The sequence below is a fragment of the Aythya ferina genome (genome assembly GCF_964211825.1).
Source record: "Aythya ferina genome assembly, chromosome: 1".
In the NCBI taxonomy this organism is placed as follows: domain Eukaryota; kingdom Metazoa; phylum Chordata; class Aves; order Anseriformes; family Anatidae; genus Aythya; species Aythya ferina.
The window spans coordinates 152,838,640-152,858,546 of record NC_140296.1 but is presented as its reverse complement, the minus strand read 5'-3'; the positions used below and the strand labels follow the sequence as shown (position 1 = coordinate 152,858,546).

Here is a 19,907-nt window from a genome sequence, read left to right as displayed (position 1 = left end):
AGGGGCGGGGCTGTGAGGGCGGGGCGGAGGGGCCCAATGGGAGAGGCGGTGTCGGTTCGGGTGGGTGGCTGGGGGGGGTGGCCCCGGCGGTGCGGCGCGCGCGACGTGTCGGGGGCTGTGCGCCCAATGGGAGGGCCGGGCGTGCTGACGAGCAGCGCGCGGAGCCAATCGCACGGGGAAGGCTCGGGTGGAGGGGCGGGGCTAAGCCGCTACCACAGATGGGCAGCGCCCACCTTGGTGGGCGGGCACTCTCTCGGAGGAACCAATAAGAAAGAGGAGCTCTTTAACAGGCAGACACACCGGCCAATGGCATGGCGAAGGCGCGCGCCGGGGGTCTGTGGGGGCTGTACAAGCTCCTGAGGCGCGGCGCGCATGCGCAGTGGGGAGGGGAGGCCGGGGCCGAGCGGCGGCTTCGTTCCCCCCGTCCCGCTGCCGGCCCTAACGGTCTTTAACGGCCCTAACGGCTCCAACGGCTCCTCCCTGAGGGGCGATGCAGGGCGGCGGCTGAGCCTTCCCCGGCGACCCCCGCCGCCCCCCCGGTCCCCTCTCGTCGCCCTGAGGAGCCTCGGCCCGCCCTGCCGCCGTGCTCCCCCCCCGGGGCCTGCTGCGGGCGCGGCGGGCGATGGAAGAGAAGGAGCGGAGCGCCCAGCTGCCGCCCGCCCGGGGCTGAGGGCTCCGCCCGTGAAGGGTCGCACGCGAACGGCGCTGCTGGGCCTCGGGGGGGGCGGGAGGGGACGCGCCGGGTCTCAGCGGGGTATGGGAGGTGGGTGGGGGGGTGCTGTGGGGTGTGAAGGCGGGGTAACGCGGAGCTGAAGGGGCCGGCCGCGGGGGTAAAGGGGCAGCGGGCTGCTGGCCTCGCTCTTGGTGGAGAGACTCGAGGCGCCTTCGTTGCTCGCCGCCCGCCCCGCGAGAAGATGAGTTGCGTGCCATGGAAAGGTGACAAGGCCAAGTCGGAATCAGCGGAGCCGCCCCAGCCGCCGCCACCGCCGCATATTTACCACGAGAAGCAGCGCAGGGAGCTGTGTGCCCTCCATGCCCTCAACAATGTCTTCCAGGACAGCAACGCCTTCACTAGGGAAACCCTGCAGGAGATTTTTCAGAGGTAGGACGCTCCCTGCGCTGGCATTGGCTTCCCCTTCTCCTCAGTTGCTTGGAGGGATCCTCAGGTCTTATTTGGGGTGAGAAACAGAACAAAGGTGTTCAGAGTATGCCACTGCTTTGAACTGAATAATAGCTTCTTTTTAAACACCTCTCCTGCCTCTTTCCTCCCTTCTCTCCGTCTAGAAACCCCCCCCTTTTTTTTCCTTGTTTCTCAAACTACTCTGGCTGCCGGATTTGGGTCTGAAAGCTTTGTTGCAGGTGCTGTCATGTGCTTTACTGCACCGTCTCTTCCCCCACACCCACCCTAATGCATCTTCTATCCACCTTCCATACTCTTGTCCCTGCCTGGTGTCAGTGTGTTGCCTTCGCATTAGTAACGGAGGTGGGGATGGACTTGAGAGAGCGAAAGCAGCAGGAATGACAAAGGGGTCACCCCCAAAACTTCCCCATTTCATACTGCAAAACTTCTGAGCTGTTAGAAATCAGAAGCTTTGCCCATTGAGGGACTTACTCAAGCAGTTACATGAAGTTCTTCAGGTGCTGTAGGCTTTTTTCCGTGCTGTGAGATCGTGGGTACTCTGTCAAACCGGATTTGACTTCAGAAGGTAGATCCATGTTTTCTGCAGCATTGTTAAGCGTTTCCTGGCAGCTTCAGATAACTAATAAAAGCATTTTTGAGTTTTACTGGAATAACTGTGAATGATGAACGTGCCCTGTACAATAGCACATATTTTACTCACTGTTTTGTTTACGTTGTTTGTGGAAATTGTCCTGAGCATGCCTTTGAAAACCCTGATGGCTTTTCACTGCTGAAAAGCTAAGGAATCAAAGAGGAAATGGAGTCTCCCCCTGATGCTCAATCTGCAGCTCTTAGAGTTGTTAGAACAACGTAGGTTATGCTTGGATACCCGTTACCAGCAACCAACAGCACGTTGCGCTAGCGACATGGAGCAAATCACACACCGTGGCAGCAGTTGTGCGGGTCCTGGTGGACAAAGCAGTCTCAGGGAGCTGCTCCCCTGGTGCTGCCATCCCAAAAACGAGCGCATTTGTGGAACAGGGGCTTGACTCATCGAGTACACGCCTGCCTTTCTTTGGCGAAAGAATCGTGGTGATGGGCAGCCGCAGCTATCAGATGGCCATGCTGTTTATGACGGTGTTGTAGAGAATATTCCTATTCACCAAGAGGAGCTGATCCGCAGCGGTGTGAAGGCGCTCTTTGTCCAGTGGAAGGACTCTGTGGTTTTGTTCCAGAGCAGCGATTGTCAGAATCTCAATCGCAGATGGATTCCTGTTGGCGTGAAGCACACCAAGGCAGTCCATATGATAGAGGTGGTGCGGTGATCTAATTAGTTGGTTTTGGTGAGAGAGAATTAGTGCATTGCCTGGAACTTCTCAGATGGAGGTGCTGCTCCTCTGGTGAGACCGCTTGCCCTAGAAGGAAGAATTTCTCTCTCCTTCCAGCCTGGTTTTGATCCATTTTAGCATTCAGATCGAGATACGCAGTTGATTCAAACCCACGGAAGTATGGAATACCCGTGGAAATCTGTCAGAAACAGATGAGCTATAAAATAGGCACAAGAATCGCCACCACCTTTGCATCTGCATTGGGTTATTACTTGTCTGGCTCTTCGACTTGCCTTTCAGTAGCATGGTCTTAGCTGCCTTTGTACAGTGCTTCTCCGTTTCTCTTTCCTGTGTCTCGTCATGGTCTGTGCGTTAATGAATGTGACAAAGGACCAAGGAGTGTATTTAATACGCTGCAGGAATGGTGCTGGGTACAATTCTTATTTTCTTTTTTAAGCCTGGTGTTGACAAGGTAGTGAAATCGCAAATAAGCTTAAGCTTTCTGTAGCGCTGACCACATCCCTTGAAGAATAATTGAACTGCGTTGCTTAATCATTAATTTCCCTTTTGTTGCACTTCACTGCTGGAGGCCAGTGTCCTCTGATTATTATCATTATCTCAAGTGTATGTCAGAGCTTGCTACGAGCTCCCCTCTGGTTCTGTAGCCCTCCCTCTCTTCTCTTCCCTAGTCCAAGAACTGTCTTTTTGATGTTTCTCTGGCTTTTGTTCCAGGAATTGAGATTGTTCGTTCCAAATGTTGCATGGAGATGCAAACAAAATCGCTTCGCTTCCCTTGAGCCTGTTTGTTGAGATCTGGTTAGGAAAGACAACTTTGTGTTGGAGTTTGAGCCCGTCCCGTTAGGACAACATGGTGACAAAGGTTTGTGACTTAGGAAGCCTGGAAGGGTTACTACCAGGGATTCTGTCTAACTTTGTCAGTCTTCTTCAGTCTCTAGATAAATAATTTTATTATTATTAAAGTGGGGGAAGGCAATTTTGTTCCTTGTCTAATCAGAATCCTTCAGCTGATGACCGGACATCATTTAGGTGCATGTGAGTAGGAGTGTGTTGGGGTAATTCTTGATGAAAGTTTGTTTGTGGGTAACACTTCTTAGTGTGTTACCTCTTATTGTTTTGTTTTTGTTTTTTTTTTTTCCATCTCACTTCTGGAGCTCTGAAAGTTGCAGGAAAGGACAAAGATAGATGTGTGCTTTCAGCCCTCGAGTGAGCTTGTCTCTGGAAAACTGCGCCACAAGGGGGTGCTTGTGCGAGCCAAGCCCTGTTCATTGGGAGGCTTTCCTGGCTTGCCAGTGCTCATGAGAGCTAATAGGTTGAAGCAGTGTTCCTGAGGAATTAGTTGTAGCTGAGTGATCTTGCTTTATGGCCATGCTGGCAGGGCTGTGACAAGCTGCAGCAGCATCTCTGCGATTATAAGATTATAAAGAAAAGCAGAGAGTTGGAGGCTGGGAACTCTGACTTTCTGCAAATGCCACAGCCTTGCTCAGAAATGCCCAGCGGCAGGTACTGAGAGATTTTGGGGTTCCCACATTGTTCCAGGCTCTTCTCCCCGCTGTAGGTAACACAGCAGCCTTCCCAGGTTGTTCTTCAGTAGTTGGCTGCGCCACAAGAAGACACAGCTGATACAGAAAATTATCTGTCCGTGCCTTTCCTAGCCTTGGCTGGTCTGAAACGCCCTGCCCTGTAGCTGAACGCAGAGGTGCTGAGGTGTTCTTGTGGGAGGAGCGGTGCCTGCGGGACTTGGACCGTGCTGAAGGCCGAGCAAAGGGTGTGCAGGAGCATCAGGAGCATGGGGGGATGGAACCAACGTGAAGGAGAAGCAGGGGAAATGTAGGTAGCTGGGCGATGTGAAACATCTGAGCCTTGTTCCAGCACTAACGGAGTCCTTAGCACTCAGAAGAGGAGCCCATCACAACGGAACTGGGCTCAGGCTTCACTTTCTTCTTTGGCATTGCATGACCTTGCCCTGAGGGGCTCCCAGTTTCCCCACCGTGCTTGTTCCTCCAGCAGCTGAAACCCATTTGTCCTCATAGTAACTCACTGCCTCATCCTTTTCCCTCCTTACAATGTCTCTTGGGGGAAAAAAATACTTATAAAACTGTGAAAGTGACTGTGGCATTTTATTATTATTATTGGTACGAGTCTCCATCTTTTATGACTTGCATCCATCATCTGTGTTTGTAGACAGCAAATAATCCTTTTTTTCCCCATAATAACACGATGGACTGTGATTCCGGATCTTTACATATTGCACTAATACAAGTGGTGTCTTGGCAGGCTTATTAAAGCTTAAAAGATTTGTTAGCAGCAAAATGAGCTGTTCAGTTCCCTACAGCAACAGATAGATGTGTATTGTAATTTTTTAGCAGAGGCGGTGCTTCAGAAACCCCCCAAACCCAAACGTCTTCCTGACTTTGTGTGCGAATACCCTTCATTCACCAGCAGGGGACAGGAGAACGACTTTTCCTGCAGCCAGCCTACCCTAGCTCTTGCCATCTCATCAGGTCATCAAGACTGATGGTGACCGTTAAACTCTTGAAGTTGTGATAACCGTTGCTCTAAACGGCAAACTGGCGTTTGTTCCAGCCCTCAGCTGAGGGAATGATAATTAAAGCACTGTTCAGAAGTATCAATGAGCTCAAGGAGAGGAAAAAGCTTCACACTTTGCAGTCTGTCATGTCAAAGCTAGGATCCTCGGCGGTTTTGTGTAACAAAGTTGTTGCTAATGTGTTATTTAGCCCCCTTGGTCCCTTGGCTTGAGGGATGAGGGGAAAATGGACTAGTTCATGGTTAAACAACAAACAAACCCCCTAAAAACAGGCGTAGAGATTTATGGCAATTTTGGAATACGGGTTCGACAAGCACCTGCTAGAGCAGCCTCTTGTTCTGTTTGCAGGCTGTCTCCCAACACCATGGTGACGCCCCACAAGAAGAGCATGCTGGGGAATGGGAACTATGATGTGAACGTAATCATGGCAGCGCTTCAGACCAAAGGCTATGAGGCAGTTTGGTGGGACAAGCGCAGGTATTGAGAAATTGTGTGATTCCAGAGATGGCTGCTGTCTGTAACAAAAAAACACACAAAAAAAAACACAAAACAGATTATGTTAGAGTACCAGAATGTAATCTTCTTGCTGTTTGTTCTCTGCACTCTCCTAGGGATGTTAATGTCATTGCCCTGTCCAACGTGATGGGCTTCATCATGAACCTGCCCTCCAGCCTTTGCTGGGGTCCCTTGAAGCTCCCCCTCAAGCGACAGCACTGGATCTGTGTCCGGGAGGTGGGAGGCACCTACTACAACCTCGACTCCAAACTCAAGGTGCCGGAGTGGATTGGAGGTGAAAGCGAGCTCAGGTGAGTTTGTTCAGTTGTTTTCGTGTGTATTTGTGGGTTTCTCTCCTGTTCTCCCTTCCCTGCTGGGAATTTAAAAGTCCTTAAAAACTTGGGGTGGAAACATTTGTGGTTGAATTCCATGGGATGCCCCGAACTGAGCCTGCTGGGGCTGCCCACAGGCAGCAGCTCTCCAAGCACTGCTCCCACACAGCTCCATACCACGGGGTCCATCCCCCAGGAGCAAACTGCTCCAGCACGGGTCCCCCACAGGCAGCAGCTCCCCCCAGCCCCCTGCTCCTGCGTGGGCTCCTCTCCATGGGCTGCAGCTCCAGCCCGGGCCCTGCTCCTGCGGGGGCTCTCCATGGGCCGCAGCCTCCTCCAGGCCACATCCACCTGCTCCACAGGAGCTCCAGTGTGATCAGATACCAATCCGTTTGTGCATTTCCCCACAAAGATCTTTCCAGCTTAAAGCGATGCAAATCTGCCGCACAGGGCTTCTGGTAGATTTAATCGTGTGTGTGTGCTGTTCTTCAATAAATCTGGGCTTGCTACGGAGTGAATTTTGGAAACGTGGGCTGGAAGATAGCAGAGAAAACATTGATTTGACTTTCACAGTTGCTGCGATTAATCCAGGTTTGTTGTTAGCAAAAAGCTTATGGGCAGGAAGGGGCTGCAGAACCACGGCGAGTGGCTGGGTGGCGCTCTGCTGCTGTGAGCTGGGGCGAAGACATCCGAAAGGTGGTGTTGGGGAGAAAAACACCACCACAAATATTCCAGGTTTCTGTTTTACCTTGCTGCAGGAAATTTTTGAAACACCAGCTGAGAGGAAAGAACTGTGAACTCCTGCTGGTGGTGCCAGAGGAGGTGGAAGCACATCAGAGCTGGCGAGCTGACGTGTGACCCGGACCCACTCTGTCCTTCCACTACAGCTCTGCCCCTTTTCGGAACTCCTGACGTCCTGAAACCTGGATAATGGGTGCCCCGACTCTTCTCTTCTGGACCTTCCTTTCCTAGGCTCTTTCCTTTCTTCCTTGGTGCAATAGGGCAGTGGCTTAGGACACTGGGGGCGGTGGGGGGGGAAGAATCGAGGGCAGAGTGGAGGAAACTGGAAGCTAATCACTTTAATTACAAAGGTGAGCGAGCTGTGTGCCCTTCAGCTAACCAGAAGGCGTCGCGCTCTTTAAAAACTGGGCTTTGGGACCAGGGCGCATGGAAGCCTCTGGCCTCCCTTTCCCCAAATCATCCAAGGCTGCGCGTGGTCAGTAACTCCCCGCAGAGCTTACTGGGGAGGAGCAGGGGCCGAGCACGCTGCCGCTCCTCCGCGCGTCTCCAAAACAAGTAGTCACGAAGGCGTCTGCGGTTCCTAAGAACACTAGGACTGGTACGGGGCTCAGCACGACCCTGCGCTTTGTGGGGTGGCTTGTGCCAAGAATTAGAGAGGGAAAAAAACGAAGTGTCATCTTCCAAGAATTTCTTTGGGTAGCTAGAGGGTTCCTCGCCAGGATCTCCGAGGATTTCTGTCTGTGCCTGAGCGGTCGTTTGGCGATGTGGCAACAGCAAGCGCAGGCTCGTGGAGGAGTGTCAGGTTTCTGAACGTGGTGGAGGCGGCAGTCTGCCTGGGCTTTGGTACTGTCCTGGGGTTTGTTTTCTTCAACATCTGAGGCTGCTTTGGTTTTCTGCGTGGTCACCCGGTGGTTTAGGGGCTGCTCGGTGAGGGGAATAACCCCGAGGGGGTTTTTAGAGGAATTCATTCCCTCTTTATTTCCCTCTTTCCACAAGTCTAGCCCGCGGTCACAAATGTCACGCAGGATGTCCCAGAAGGAGCTTTTCTACCAGGGAGTTTAAAGTTATGAAGGCAAAAACTCATCCTAGGGAGGGAAGGTTTGGTAATAGTTAGGTTTTGCCTTCCTGTAGTCGCTTGCAGCTGATGTGGGAGGTGCAGAGGCTCCACCAGAACCTTCAGCCCGGGGCCTGGTGGTTGAACCAACTTCTCTTTGAGCGCTGGCTGCCAAACATTCCACTAAGGGCAGGCGGCTTCTTCCTCCCCTCCTTTCCATGGGGGAAAACGTGACCGGCCGCGGAGCCTCCGCGGGGGGTAGCGAAGCCTCGGAGGGCTGTGGGCTTTTCACCCCCTCTCAGTTCTTTGTCCCTGAGAGCTCTGCGAAGCGCGAGCAGCTGTTTGGAGCCGGACGGGAGCGCTGCACCGCGCCTCGCCATCCCCAAGGGCAGAGGCCGTGCGACGTGACAGGACCCCGGTGGCGTTCGCTGTCCTGCAGCGCGCTGAGCGCAGCCAGCTCCTGTGTTTTAAGAACCCAAGGTTTCTATAAAAAGTCCCGTTTCGTAACACATTCCAGTGACCGATACCAGCCGGCAGAGTTTTTAAACACTTCACAAGCAGAATGCGAAGCCTGCAGCCATTCTGCTCCTGACTTGAAGCCATTTCTTCAAGAGAGGAAGGGGGGGAAAAAAAAATAAATAAATCTCAACAGCAACGTTTTCTATGCTGATTGAAAATCGCACTTTGGAGAAACCCTGTTTGCATGGAAACTGCAAGCCAACGGATCAGTGCACAATATGCAAAGATGTTTTAAAGGACTTTGGGGCTGCTTTGCCTCTCCTCGCCCGTCAGCACCTCTCCCGTGGGGCAAAATAGCGTGATCCAGCTGCTCAGGTAACGGGAACTGACCGGTCACGGCCCCGGGGGCAGCGAGGCTGCTGCGACGGGGTGGGCACACCGGCCCCGTCCCGCGGGGAGGGGGGGGAGCCCGTGTTTGTTTTCTTGCTTGTTTGGTTTTGTTAGAGCCTCGTCTTGGGTTTGTTTACAGAGATGTATTTTGTTTAACCAAATATGAAAAAAAAAAAATGGGAAAAAAAAAAAAACAATTTCCATATAAATGTCCTATCACTTCTGTATGTTCAACTGAGTTGTTCTGTAACAAATTATGTAAAGGAAAAATAAATTTTTTTTCTTTGGTTATAAAATGGAGGCCTTGGGGAGAGTTAAGAACCCCGAGACTTGGTTGGTGGTGCTGAGGCAAAACCTCTAGAATCAGAATTCTAGATTCGTAAAATCTCTCTAAAAACTCCCTCAAATTACCCCAAATTTTCCCAGCCCCCCTCCCCCTCAGCAACACCGGGCCTGACCAAGAAGGGTCCCTCCCTGCACAGCCCCTCTCCCCTCGAGGAAAGAACTGAGGCTCTCGCAGGGCCGTCTATTAAAACCACACTGCTCAGGTTGGATTTATTTAATATTCGATACAAAAAAATATGCAGCTGATATCTGAAGGCCTACTCTACGACGCGGAGGATCAGCACGGACGTGATCTTTGTTAACCTGGGCGGCTGCTCCCTCGGTACTCCACACGCACACACACGAAGTCGCAGTGAAAATATTCGCACACGTGGCTGCCCAGAGGATTATTTTTCTTTTTTTCTCCAGGGGTACAGCTACCTGCACCTCCTCTTCCTCCTCCTTCGCTTCACCTGCTGGGACAGTCGCTGCTTGTTCTATCGCCGGTGTCCTGAGGCTTCCAGGTAGCTCCGAAAGGTGAGGGTTTGGCCGCTGCCAGCTGAAGCCCGACTCGAGCCCTGGGATGGTTTAGGAGCTCCCCGCTTTCAGCTCTTTGTACCTGGTAGCGGCGCGATGACTGACTGAAAGAAAAGACTCACGACTTGTACAGGGGGGAAAAATGCAGGCAGGAGCCATCATCAGGTCCAGACGGGGGGAATTCCCCCCCCACACACGTTATGAACAGGTCAATGTCCCAAAGTTATAACCAAAAATAAAAACAAACAAACAAAAAAAATGCCCTGACCCAACAAATCAACAGTTCAATACAGCATAATCTCAAGGTCTTCCCACATGATACGAATCCAACGCAGCTTCTACCAGTTAGATTTTTCCAGACAGCGGAGGGAGGGCCCCTGGCATGCCCCCAGACAGCCCCGTGTTGGGTCCGAGGAGGATCTGTAAGAAAGAATCGATTAAAAAAACAAAGAGAATCCGTAAAGGGGCTGCACCTCGCTGCCCTCCCCCAGCTGGAGCGGGGCCAGTGAACACCCCTGGGGCCAGGCAGGAGCCGAAACCACAGCACGGCGCAAATCACGCTCCAATTTCCAGAGCTCTGCCAACGCCTGATGGCTGCGAGGCCGTGCGGGAGCCGGACCCAACGGCAAGGAGAGGGCTGCGGTGTTTCAGCCTCACCTGTCGCTGCTGCAGCTGCTGCTGCTGCTCCATCTGCAGCTTTTCGGTTTCGAAGACGACAGGAAGCACGAGGATCATGAAGGAGGTGGTCCCGATCCACAGAGCCGCCCTGGAGAACCTATAAGGAGGGGAAGGCGCCGTCGGGAAGGTTCCTCTCGGCCGCTTGCAGCCGCTCGGCGTCCCCAAAGCCCGCCCCCGGCGGCCGCCCTCACCTGTACACCTTCTGCGCCACCGTCAGCGACAGCTCGAAGGTGGCGCCGGCCGCCGAGCGGACGCTCTCGGGGAACATCTCGGTCAGCCCCCACAGCCGCTCCGCCAGGGTCTCGTCCAGCTGCGGGAGACAAACGCGGGGTCAGGGCCCTGCCGGCCGCCAGGGTCACCCCGCTCGGGTGGTTTTTCCCCCCCCTGCGCTCCCCGCTACCTCCTCGTCGTCGTCGTCCTCCTCCAGCTCGTCCTCCAGCTCCTCCGCCTTGCCCGCGCCGCCCTTGGGCAGCAGCTCCTCGGCGGGCAGGGGCGCGGGGGCGGCCATGGCCAGCAGCGCCGGGGACGGAGTGGGGCAGCGAGGCGCAGGAAGCGGAACCGCGGCCGCGGCGGCGCCGGGGGAGGAGCGGGGCACGGCGCGGGGACAGCGCCACCCGGCAGCGCGGAGGTGGCAAACAGGCGGCGGACAGTCGGGGGTTTGGGATCCAGGCAACGTTTAATGGGAAAAAGGGGCGAGGCTGCGCTGTCTCAGGGCGTTAGGTACCTGCAGTTACACGGCCGCGAAGGGAGGCTGTAAAGTGCTCCGATAAAAAAAGACAAGTGGCGATTAACAGCGCTGTGCTGCGCCTGATCAGGCGCTGCAGCATCTCTTATAGGACCCACAGCACCACAGGCATCTTGTGCGTGGAACAGAGTCCCTGTGTTAGTACCGACACAAGTCCAAGGCATGCTGCCCGCGGGGGCAAGGAGGACTCGTAAGCCAGCCTCCTGGCTCCCTCCTCCTCCAGCCAGCTCCTCTTCTTCTTCTTCTTCACTTCCTCCTCCGGCTGTGGCTCTTCAGTTCCTCCAGCTCCTTCTCCATCAGGTGGGACTCGGCGGTGGTCTCGGAGAGCTGCGAGGCAAACAGCGAAGAAGAATGAGGCGCTTTCCAAAAACATCACAAAAATTTACAGCCGCGAGCCAGCACCCGTGCGAGAGTGTGTGTGTGTGTGTGCCCACTTCAGCGAGAGGGGAGCGGAGACGCCCCGCTCAGACAGCCCAGCACAAGGGGCAAACAGCTCAAGTTGCTGCTGAGCGCAGGGCTCCAGCCGCAGCAGCAGCTTTCCAGTTTTAGAACATGGGAAGAGCATCCGGAAAGGAAACGATGAAGGAACGCATTTTTTTCGGACTGACATAGAGGCGAAGTCATTTAATGCGCTGAGAATATATACACAAACCCATCGCAGGAAAAAGGTCTCCAGATTTTGAGTGTGAAAGCTGTGAGTGTTGTGTAAGGCTGAGTTTCAGTGAATTTACGGCTTGGGAATTCCTTCACCCAGAGGCCTGCATACGGAGGAGATGGGAGACCACAGGGAAGATCCTGGAGCTTTAATCTGTGACCAGAGAGTGTGACTGTAACGTGACTTCACGTTTAGGGCAGAGCCTGGAGTGGCAAAAGTGATGTCGTACTCCCTGCTAAGAGGAAACACGGCACTTGCAGGGGCTCCTGGCCAACGCAGTCATGCTAAAGCCAAGCCCTGCTGCTGGAGGAACCTCTCCTCTTGAAGGATGAGCAGGTAAAATCAGACTGTGCTACTGCCACATTAACTTGGGCACCAAAGCTCTCTTGCTTAGTGGGGGAAAGCAGAAGGAGTAGGGCATACCCCCTGCAGTAGGAGCCGCTTCCTTCGGTGCTCCCAGAACCCTTCACGTGGGCAATTCCGCGGCTGCAGACAGGTGGAGGTTCAGTAAGGACTCACCATGTCCAGCAGAATATCCACTTTCAAGCGGAGCAGGTTGTTCTCCTCCTCCAGCTGCTGGTTCCGTTTGCGCAAGCGCTGCATTTCCCTGCGATCTCCCGTGAAGCTCCCTGACTCTGGAGGAAACAAAGAGACCGCGATAAGGACCGTCAGCCACCCGTGACCATCGCAGACCTGCACACGCCGAGCTGCGCTCTACCTGCCACCCACTGGCCGTTTTCAAACTTCAGGCTCTGGCCAGCAAGGTTCATGGCGGGGCTGCCATACTCCAGGCCCAGCTCAATCTCGCGGGTGGATCTATCCATCTGCAGGGAGAAGAGCACACTGAGTTTTACAGGAACACAACGCCACGACCACCACATCCTCCCATTTCTTAGTGACCAGGGTCCCGATTTGAGTTGTCAGGCTGGCCCTGGAGCCAGGAATCCTACTCATCCTCACGCACTGCCGCAGCAGAGGACCGTGTCCTCTCATTACCATGCCTGAACTTCCTCCCACCCAAACATATAGTCCAGGTTGAGCAAACAAACTTTATCCCCAAAATGAAGACACCATCTGAGGATTAAGAGGGAGATGTGTTTGCTCTTTACGGTCTGTTGCATTCAGAGTGGCGTTGGCAGCCAACACGCTCATCTCCCTGGGTTTTAAACCATGAGGGGAAGCCTTTTGGGGCGGTGTCTGTGGCGATGCAGACCTGAGCCACCCCACTCGTACCCTGGCACCCTGTGACCCCAACCAGCGGCTTACCAGGTGCAAATTGGAGAGCGAGGCGGCTTTGCGGGGCGGCGTTTTCTTGGGGCTGAAGGTGTTCCCAAAGAGAGGCATGGCGCTCTGCCCTCCCCGGAGGAGAACAAGAAGAAGAAGAAGAGCGAGGGCTGAGGGCTGAGGGGCTGAGGGGCCGGGTCCCGCCGATGGCCGCCCCCCGCCTGAGGCGGCTCCGTGACGGGACCGCGCCCCTCCCCCACCCCACCCGCACCCCCCTCAGCACGCGGCCGCCTTCGCGCCTCGGCGGCCACGTGACCGAGCCGAGCGCGGCGGTTGGCTGGGGGGGAGCGGCGCGCGCCCGCCCGTGACGTCAGCCCCCCAACGGCTGCGAACCGCCGCCAGGCCTTTCCCGCCCTCGCCCCCTGCCCCACAGCGGCCGGCGCATGCGCGCTCGCCACCTCCCCCCCCCAATACGGCCGGGAGCTGGGGGGGCGCGGGCCGTACCACCCGAAGGGACGGGGGGAGCCACCCGCCCGGTCCGCGCTGAGGAGAAGCCGGCGGGGCAGAAAACCCCTTAAAGCCAACTCCCTTCTGGCTCCGCTTTCCTCTCCCGGCACCTCAGTAGCGCAACAAGCGGGCTCAGCGAAACGCCACCCCCCTCTCCCCTCCTCCCCCCTACCCCCCCGCCCTCGCGGTGGTTGGGTCTGCCCCGCCGTGCGGGGGCGGCAGGAGCGGGCTGTTCCATGGGGATAAGGGGGGGGGGGAATCACCTCAGCGGGGCAGCGACCCCCGGCCGCTCCGCGCAGTGGGCTGCTCCGCCGCGTGGCCCGGCAGCGGTTTGCGGCCGGCGCGTCGCCATGGCGACGGCCCTGGGGCCTGAGGGGGGGGGGAGCCCTCCTTATAAGGGCAAATGGGAGCGGGAGGAACGGGAAAGCAGTAAAAAAAGGAGAAAATGAGAACGTAGGCAGGCGGTTGGAGGGGTTTGTGGAGGCTAGGTGGGGGTTTTTGTGGGGTTGCGGGGCTGCTCAGCGCTTAACAGCCATACGTGTCTGTGAGGAGGGTGGGAAGTGAGGCGAGAAATTGGGAATAAAAAGGGGGAGAACATAAAGTTAGTTATGGGACGGGAAACTTGCCCCTAAATGTGTGCTTGTGGGTCAGAGACCGCACAGGAATGAAGAACTCGGTTCCTAACCTTTGCTTTCTTAACCCCCCCCCCGCCAACTGTTCTTAAAGGCATTGAAAATGTTGAATTTCCAAATAAATGCTCAGAAGAGCTCCAGAGGGGAGAAGAAATGCCACGAGATGCTCAAAGGCACCAATATTTCCATTATAAATGGTCAAGGAGTTTGTTACTGGAGGGGGCGAGCAGGCTTTAAACGTGCCCTGCCAGCTCCATAGGGGTAGTCACGTTCCCCTTCCTAGAGGAATGCCACATTCTGTGTAATAAGTTATAATTGTATTATAATCGTAAATAAATATATTCTGTATAATAACAAAAACTGTATTATCCAGTTGTGCGTGTGAGTTCTTGCACTGGGCAGGATGAGCGTTGTAGTAACGCATCATGACTAGTACAAAATTAAGCAGTCTCGTTTATCCAGGGCCTCGCAGTGCTCCTCTGACAAAGGCAGGCTCAGGGAAAGGCAGGCAGCCTGTCCCCACCACCTTGGCGTGTGACATGAATGCGTATTTCTGTACACCTCACGGCCGTGCACACAGATGCTAGTTTGTACGGGGAGCCTTTTACAGTCCGTAGGGCTCGTGAATGAGAGTTTAGAAAGCTCCAGAAGTTTGAGAGCAAGAGAAAGAGGTTCAGTGTCTGGCTTTCAGAATGATTTACTTCAGGAATCTTTCTTCCTTTGCGTGTTTTTACTAAATTTCATTTCTTGCCAGACTTAATTTCCTCGAAAAATGCCGTGGAATTTCCTCGCTGCACCAACCTCTCAGGCTATCCTGGCAACAGCTTTTGGTGTTTTTATCTCCACTTGTATCAGGTAGTTATTGGGATGAACTGACCGTTGCTATTTATAGCGTTGCCTCTCAATATATTGTATTGTTCTCCTGCCAAGGGATAGCTTGACATGTGACTTTAGATGTGTTAAAAGCATTATGGTAGAGCGCCGTGTTCTGTGCCTGTCACTTTGTTGGGAAGGGAACACCTAGTGCAGTCTTACCTCCCAGCACAATGAGTATGGAGATCGCTTAGGATTTGCAAAAGCTTATTGAACACTGAGGAACCTGCATGCTGCAGTCATCATGTAAGGAAACCGCGTATCTTTTTATGAAGATGTCGTTGGGAAATGTGGTGGAAGGCTGAGAGAGTGACAGGATGAAAGGTGGAGCAAATGACAGTGTAGAAGTTGTGGAATAGGTTCAAGCTATTCTTGGTGGCCTAATTTGGAGCATCTTCAGGTTTTTCAGGTTGCAATCAATACAGAATTGATGCAATCAATACAGCTTAGATGATCTGAGAGACGCTTTTAACTCCACAGTGTTTCTCTTGCCTTTTTTCATATACACTGAAGTAATATTGTTCTGTTATATCAACAATTAGAGAGAAACTCCACCGACTAGTGAACTTAGACAATCCAGGCTTATTCTGATGTCAAAGAGAACATTCATTTTAATTATTGCTGCTTGAAGCATGCTGTGTTCACTGGTGGGCTAAATAAGACTGAGTAGACTGAGTGTAAAACATATACTTTTTTTTTTAATATATATAATTAAATTAATTTCATGCCCAATTAATTTCTTCAGCAGTGAGGTAATTTGTTACCTCAGTGTTCTGCAGTTAATTAAGCCCTTTCTTCTAGCATTATAGATACCAGAATACGTATCTCACCTATATTTTATTGATGAAGCAGACAACTCTTTTTCTGTTTCTCTTTTCATTATAGTCAGCTCAAGAGATAAGAGGCCAGCTGTCTCACCTCACTGCAAACTTCTCTCCTCCTCTTTGACTGTCACAGTTTTCACCACCAGGAGGCCCTCACTAAAATGTGTATAGCTAGGCAGAGGAAACAGTCAGTCAAATAAGATGCAGAAATCCATCATCACAGGAGCAGTCTGGAACTAATACTTATCCTATAGAGACTTTCACAGTGATGTGTAGGCATCTATTAATTGATTCTTACAGGCATCCTAATACGCAATCATCCGTTGTACTGTGACTTTTGAAGACACGGAGGTGTAATGGGTGTTACCCTTAAATTAAATCACCAAGTGATAACCAGGAAAGTTCATGCCTTTGTCTTCTGGATAATAAAGTTTTATAAAGAAAATATTCAAATGAGGGAAAAGCACTGTTCTAATTTCTAGTCACTCATTTTTGCCCTCTATGTCTTACCCAAATAATATACCTTCACCTAACACATATGCCTTCGCTCTGAGCTTATTACTTATTCTTGGGTTCTTCATTTTCTTCTTCTCACGGAGAGCTTTTACTGTCTCCTGAAGGTTCTAAATAGCTATATTAGCAAACTGTCTGATTGTTCTCTCTTGCTGACATCATCTTCCTTAAAATAAAAAAAGGAGAGGGAGAAATGTTTTAATTCTTCTTTTGCTAAATATGACAGTTCTATTTAATTATAGGCTCTGAATCAGTTGAAACTTTGGTTGTTACTTAATCCAAAATAAAGAGTGTGTATGCTTTCAGGTCATGCAGATAGTACAATCGGAGGTTTGTCTGAACTAGTGAACTGATAACAGTGTATTGATACTTGAGCTGGCTATTCAAGGCTTCAGTTATGCCTCTGGCAGAAATATGGAGTTTGTCATCCAAAAGAACAGTCTGACAGTGATCTTTTAAATAAAAACTACATGGATTTGTCATCTTTCTTTCCTTAAACCCTAAGTTTTCCCTTCATTGCTGAGTTGAGCCTTATACATCTACTTCAGTTCTGGTTTCCCAAGATCATGTTTCAGTATTGATGAATTCAAGACACAGCTTTTCAGTGTAATTTCAGAATGGATGATAGATGAGAGTGGCTTTGTTCCTGTCAGGAAAGGCAGCTTAAGCAAGCTGTGAGCTGGAAATTGAGTTATCCCTTGTCTTTCAGTCTCCATCTTTTCCCTCCTTCCTTGAATTTGCACATATACCTTCATATTTATTTATGTAGGCCTTTCTTATATGTACTAACATGTACAACATGTATCCTCGGCTCTAGAAACACGAACAGTGGATATAAGGTCATGATGTTGTATAGAAATTTCCCAGGCCTCTGAAGAGGCTTTCAAGTGATTGCTCAACCAAACTGTTCTACCTGGCTACTCCTTGCTTGCTTCCCTGTCTTTCGTCTCATTCTCATTGTCTCTTGCTTTCACAGTCATCCATTTCTGTGAATCTCTTTAGATTTCCTCTCCAGGAAATCACGAGACATTAAGCCTCCAGTCTATGGCATCCTGACACTGGATTCAGGGAAGAAGCCGTATCAGGAAAGGATTTGGTCTGTTTTTTATGCTCTGTGGTAACCCTCCACAAGTGGCAGTGGCCAGAGACAAGATGTTAGGCCTTTGGGTTGATCTACTCTTATTTACAAAGGAGAGCGAGCAGGGCCTGCATTCTAAATCCCCTTCTAAACTTATTTTTATCTCATGTCTTAGATGGACATCAGCTGGGCTTTGTCTAAGTGCTACTGCATCATGGGATAATGGGAAGCTTAGTATGTTTAGCACACTGTATAGAAAAGTACCAAGTATGTGTTCATTCACTATTCCTTCTTTCTCTCCACTTAGGCACACTGGCAATGCCAAGAGCTACACTGACTGGGACTGCTCCCATTTGGAAACAGGGAAAATCAAGACAAACAACCTGCTATCACCAAAGACAGTAAAGTAGTAAGTAGTGAGAACACTGAGGTAACCAGCTCTCCCTAGTCTCTCTACGAGTTTAATGTTCAAACGACGTGGTCATTTTTCTCCCCAGGATCCCTTGGCCTACAGGTCTTACTCCAACTCTTTTTGTTAAAAAGGCATGTCTGTGGACTGGCTTTTATCAAAAGCAAAATTAGAAATAATGAAGGGTTTACATTATCTGGTGTCTACAGTACCATGGGAATGGACTGTGTGGCCCCAAAAGTCCTTTCCATACCTGGTGTCTGCTGTAAGCTTGTATGTAGTTGAAGGAGCTTTTCAGGTTTTAGGGGAATGCATATGACTGCTCACAGAAAACCTGAAGTAGCCTGGGGTAAAACTATTTAGAAACATCCAAGATTTAGAATCCATTTCTAAGAGACCTGTGAAGGCCAGGTACTACAGTACGTTCAGCACTAATTTATTATTATTATTATTATTGTTGCATCATTCTCTGGGGTAGCAAGGGATGCAAATGTGAGACCTACTAGGGCCACATGAGGTATTCCTGACAGCTCAACAGCTGTCATAAATAGCTGGATGGTGCTGCTGTGTTTTCTAGTGGTAAAGCAGGATCTTTGTTGATTCACACGGGGAAGAACCCTGAAAATACAAACTGTGAATGTAGCATCCAAAATGAAAATGACGGTTGTGTTGCATGTCCAAGAAAAATAGACATTGTGGAGGGTGCTCTCTGCATAAACTTGTTTCTGAGTCTTGGATTCAAAACTGATGAACTGTTTTTCATTCTCCTTCCTTTCCCCACATTCCTTCAAGATGACGAGCAGTCCAAAGAAGACTAATAAGCACTCCCTGCAAGAATGTAATGTAATGCTTGCAAAGATGTGCAGCCACCAAGTGGATGTGTCACAGAAACTAAGGCTTTCTTTGGAAGAATCCATTGCTGACTTCTTCGTCTTGTTCCTATTACTGACAGGTTTGTTTCTTTTTGGTTTTGATCAGTTTGTCTGTCAGATGATGTAAAAAATGAATTTTTTCTTAACCATTAAGAAAGTATCCCCTAAAGTCCTCAGGAGTTTTCTTCTTTTCTAAGTTTGGTCTTACTAATTTCCATCACATGTCCTACAGCAGCTTTTCTTTGCTGGTTATCTAGGGATTCTCATCATAAGTCAGCCTTATACAGGCAGTGTTCATCGTCTCTGTTGTGATCTGCAGCCAAAATACAGTAGATATTTCCTTCTGAAAAGAAGTAAACGAAGAACGTGACATGGGAAAAACAATTCTCAGTTTTGACTTATGCACCAAGCGCTTCAATATTTTGAAGAATCTCATATTCAATATTGTGAGGGAGGAGGTGTTGTACTTAGGTACTTGTTCCTAGCTCACGTGTCTATGTAATTTGATTCATTTTGGAAATAAAAGCAGGTGAAAATGAGTCCCTGAAGGTTTAGATCTTGTCAGTCCAAGAGAAAGCGAAATTGTCACAGGTGAGCAGGCAGGCTGTTTCCACAATACAGTCATTCATCCACTGGTGAAGTAATGTGCTACTTCGGTTCCAAGATCAAACAACTGGTGGCGATAACTTGTTGTTGGGAGTCATGTCAGTATGCCAAGCCTTGTGCAGGACACGGGAAAGCTTGTAATTGAAGTTGAGACAGGTGAGCCAGCGTTCAACAGGTTGCAAATGAGGATGATCAAGTCAGTAAAAAACAACAACAACAACAACAAAAAGATTGTGGTTTCTGAAACAAATATCCTAGTTCGGTATTTAGTCACCTGTAGAGGTAGTTATGTTTTCAAAAATACTCCATAATAACCATTTATTTTGCAGCTAATGCAGGTGCCTGGCAATTAAGTTTTGGCTGTTTAATTAGGAGCTTCTGATTTAGTTGTTTTGAAATCTTGGGACCTGAATTACTTGTATGATGGAATAATGTAAGGACATTTCCACTGTGCTTGGACACAAATTTCTTTAAAATGTCTAACAGAAATTCACTGTTATTATGAGTCATGGTTTTGTTAGTGTTTTAGAAGAAATGAAAGATGGCTATTTGTCGCATAAGGAAGGGAAAAGTTCTCAGCATAGAGAGCAAATAAAGTAAGGCAGAAGGAGAAAGTGAGAGAAGGCTATTTGGGCAAAGTAGGATGGAAAAAAGTGTGAGCAGTGGAAGGAATGGCAGTGGTAAATGTAGACAGAGGCTGCATTGAATAGGAGGCTAGGAATGCTGAACCTGATACAGAAGCCAGTGAGAGCATTCGAAGTCGGTACTGACAGACATTTATTTCTCTAGAGATGCTTTGGAAATACGTTGAACCAAACTGTTCTTAAATTGAATTTAATAATGTGTATATTTTTCTTGTATTGTACGCTGAAAAAGTGGAAAAGAAATGGGTGATCACTCTTAAGGTCTGCTCATTCTGTTAAATCCAACCCCCTAGAAAAAAAG

At 50.6% G+C, this 19,907-nt stretch overlaps 4 protein-coding genes across 15 annotated transcripts in view; 2 read left to right on the top strand and 2 right to left on the bottom strand.

Annotated features, from left to right (window-relative positions):
* The first annotated feature begins 786 nt into the window (after nt 1-786).
* JOSD1 (Josephin domain containing 1) lies at nt 787-9,722 on the top strand. Its single transcript, XM_084506256.1, has 4 exons — nt 787-1,102; nt 5,363-5,491; nt 5,626-5,820; nt 6,600-9,722. The coding sequence occupies exons 1-4, from the start codon at nt 915-917 to the stop codon at nt 6,697-6,699; spliced, it is 612 nt and encodes a 203-aa protein (XP_084362382.1). The 5' UTR covers nt 787-914; the 3' UTR covers nt 6,700-9,722.
* On the bottom strand, nt 9,011-10,585 carry TOMM22 (translocase of outer mitochondrial membrane 22). The gene is made up of 4 exons (XM_084506325.1): nt 10,425-10,585; nt 10,216-10,334; nt 10,004-10,121; nt 9,011-9,766 (listed from the first exon to the last, which is right to left on the bottom strand). The coding sequence occupies exons 1-4, from the start codon at nt 10,530-10,532 to the stop codon at nt 9,692-9,694; spliced, it is 420 nt and encodes a 139-aa protein (XP_084362451.1). The 5' UTR covers nt 10,533-10,585; the 3' UTR covers nt 9,011-9,691.
* A 96-nt stretch (nt 10,586-10,681) lies between these two features.
* CBY1 (chibby 1, beta catenin antagonist) lies at nt 10,682-13,489 on the bottom strand (the record flags this gene model as incomplete). 6 transcript variants are annotated; one of them, XM_084506271.1, is made up of 5 exons in its annotated part: nt 10,682-11,096; nt 11,944-12,059; nt 12,143-12,248; nt 12,691-12,779; nt 13,419-13,489. In XM_084506271.1, 4 exons carry the CDS (start codon nt 12,766-12,768, stop codon nt 11,016-11,018), a joined length of 381 nt encoding a protein of 126 aa, XP_084362397.1. In that variant the 3' UTR covers nt 10,682-11,015. The 6 variants fall into 6 exon arrangements, with proteins under 6 accessions (XP_084362397.1, XP_084362394.1, XP_084362396.1 ...); XM_084506268.1 differs by having other exon boundaries at nt 12,691-12,774; nt 13,419-13,486; XM_084506270.1 differs by lacking the exon at nt 13,419-13,489 and adding an exon at nt 13,328-13,393.
* A 1,236-nt stretch (nt 13,490-14,725) lies between these two features.
* The window catches only part of DMC1 (DNA meiotic recombinase 1), a 28,107-nt gene continuing 22,925 nt past the window's right edge, over nt 14,726-19,907 (top strand). For all 7 annotated transcript variants that reach the window (XM_084506153.1, XM_084506155.1, XM_084506156.1 and 4 more), the window contains exons 1-3: nt 14,726-14,906; nt 17,383-17,484; nt 18,277-18,436. The gene's annotated coding sequence lies outside the window, so the exon portion shown is untranslated. The remainder of the gene's footprint in view (nt 14,907-17,382; nt 17,485-18,276; nt 18,437-19,907) is intronic.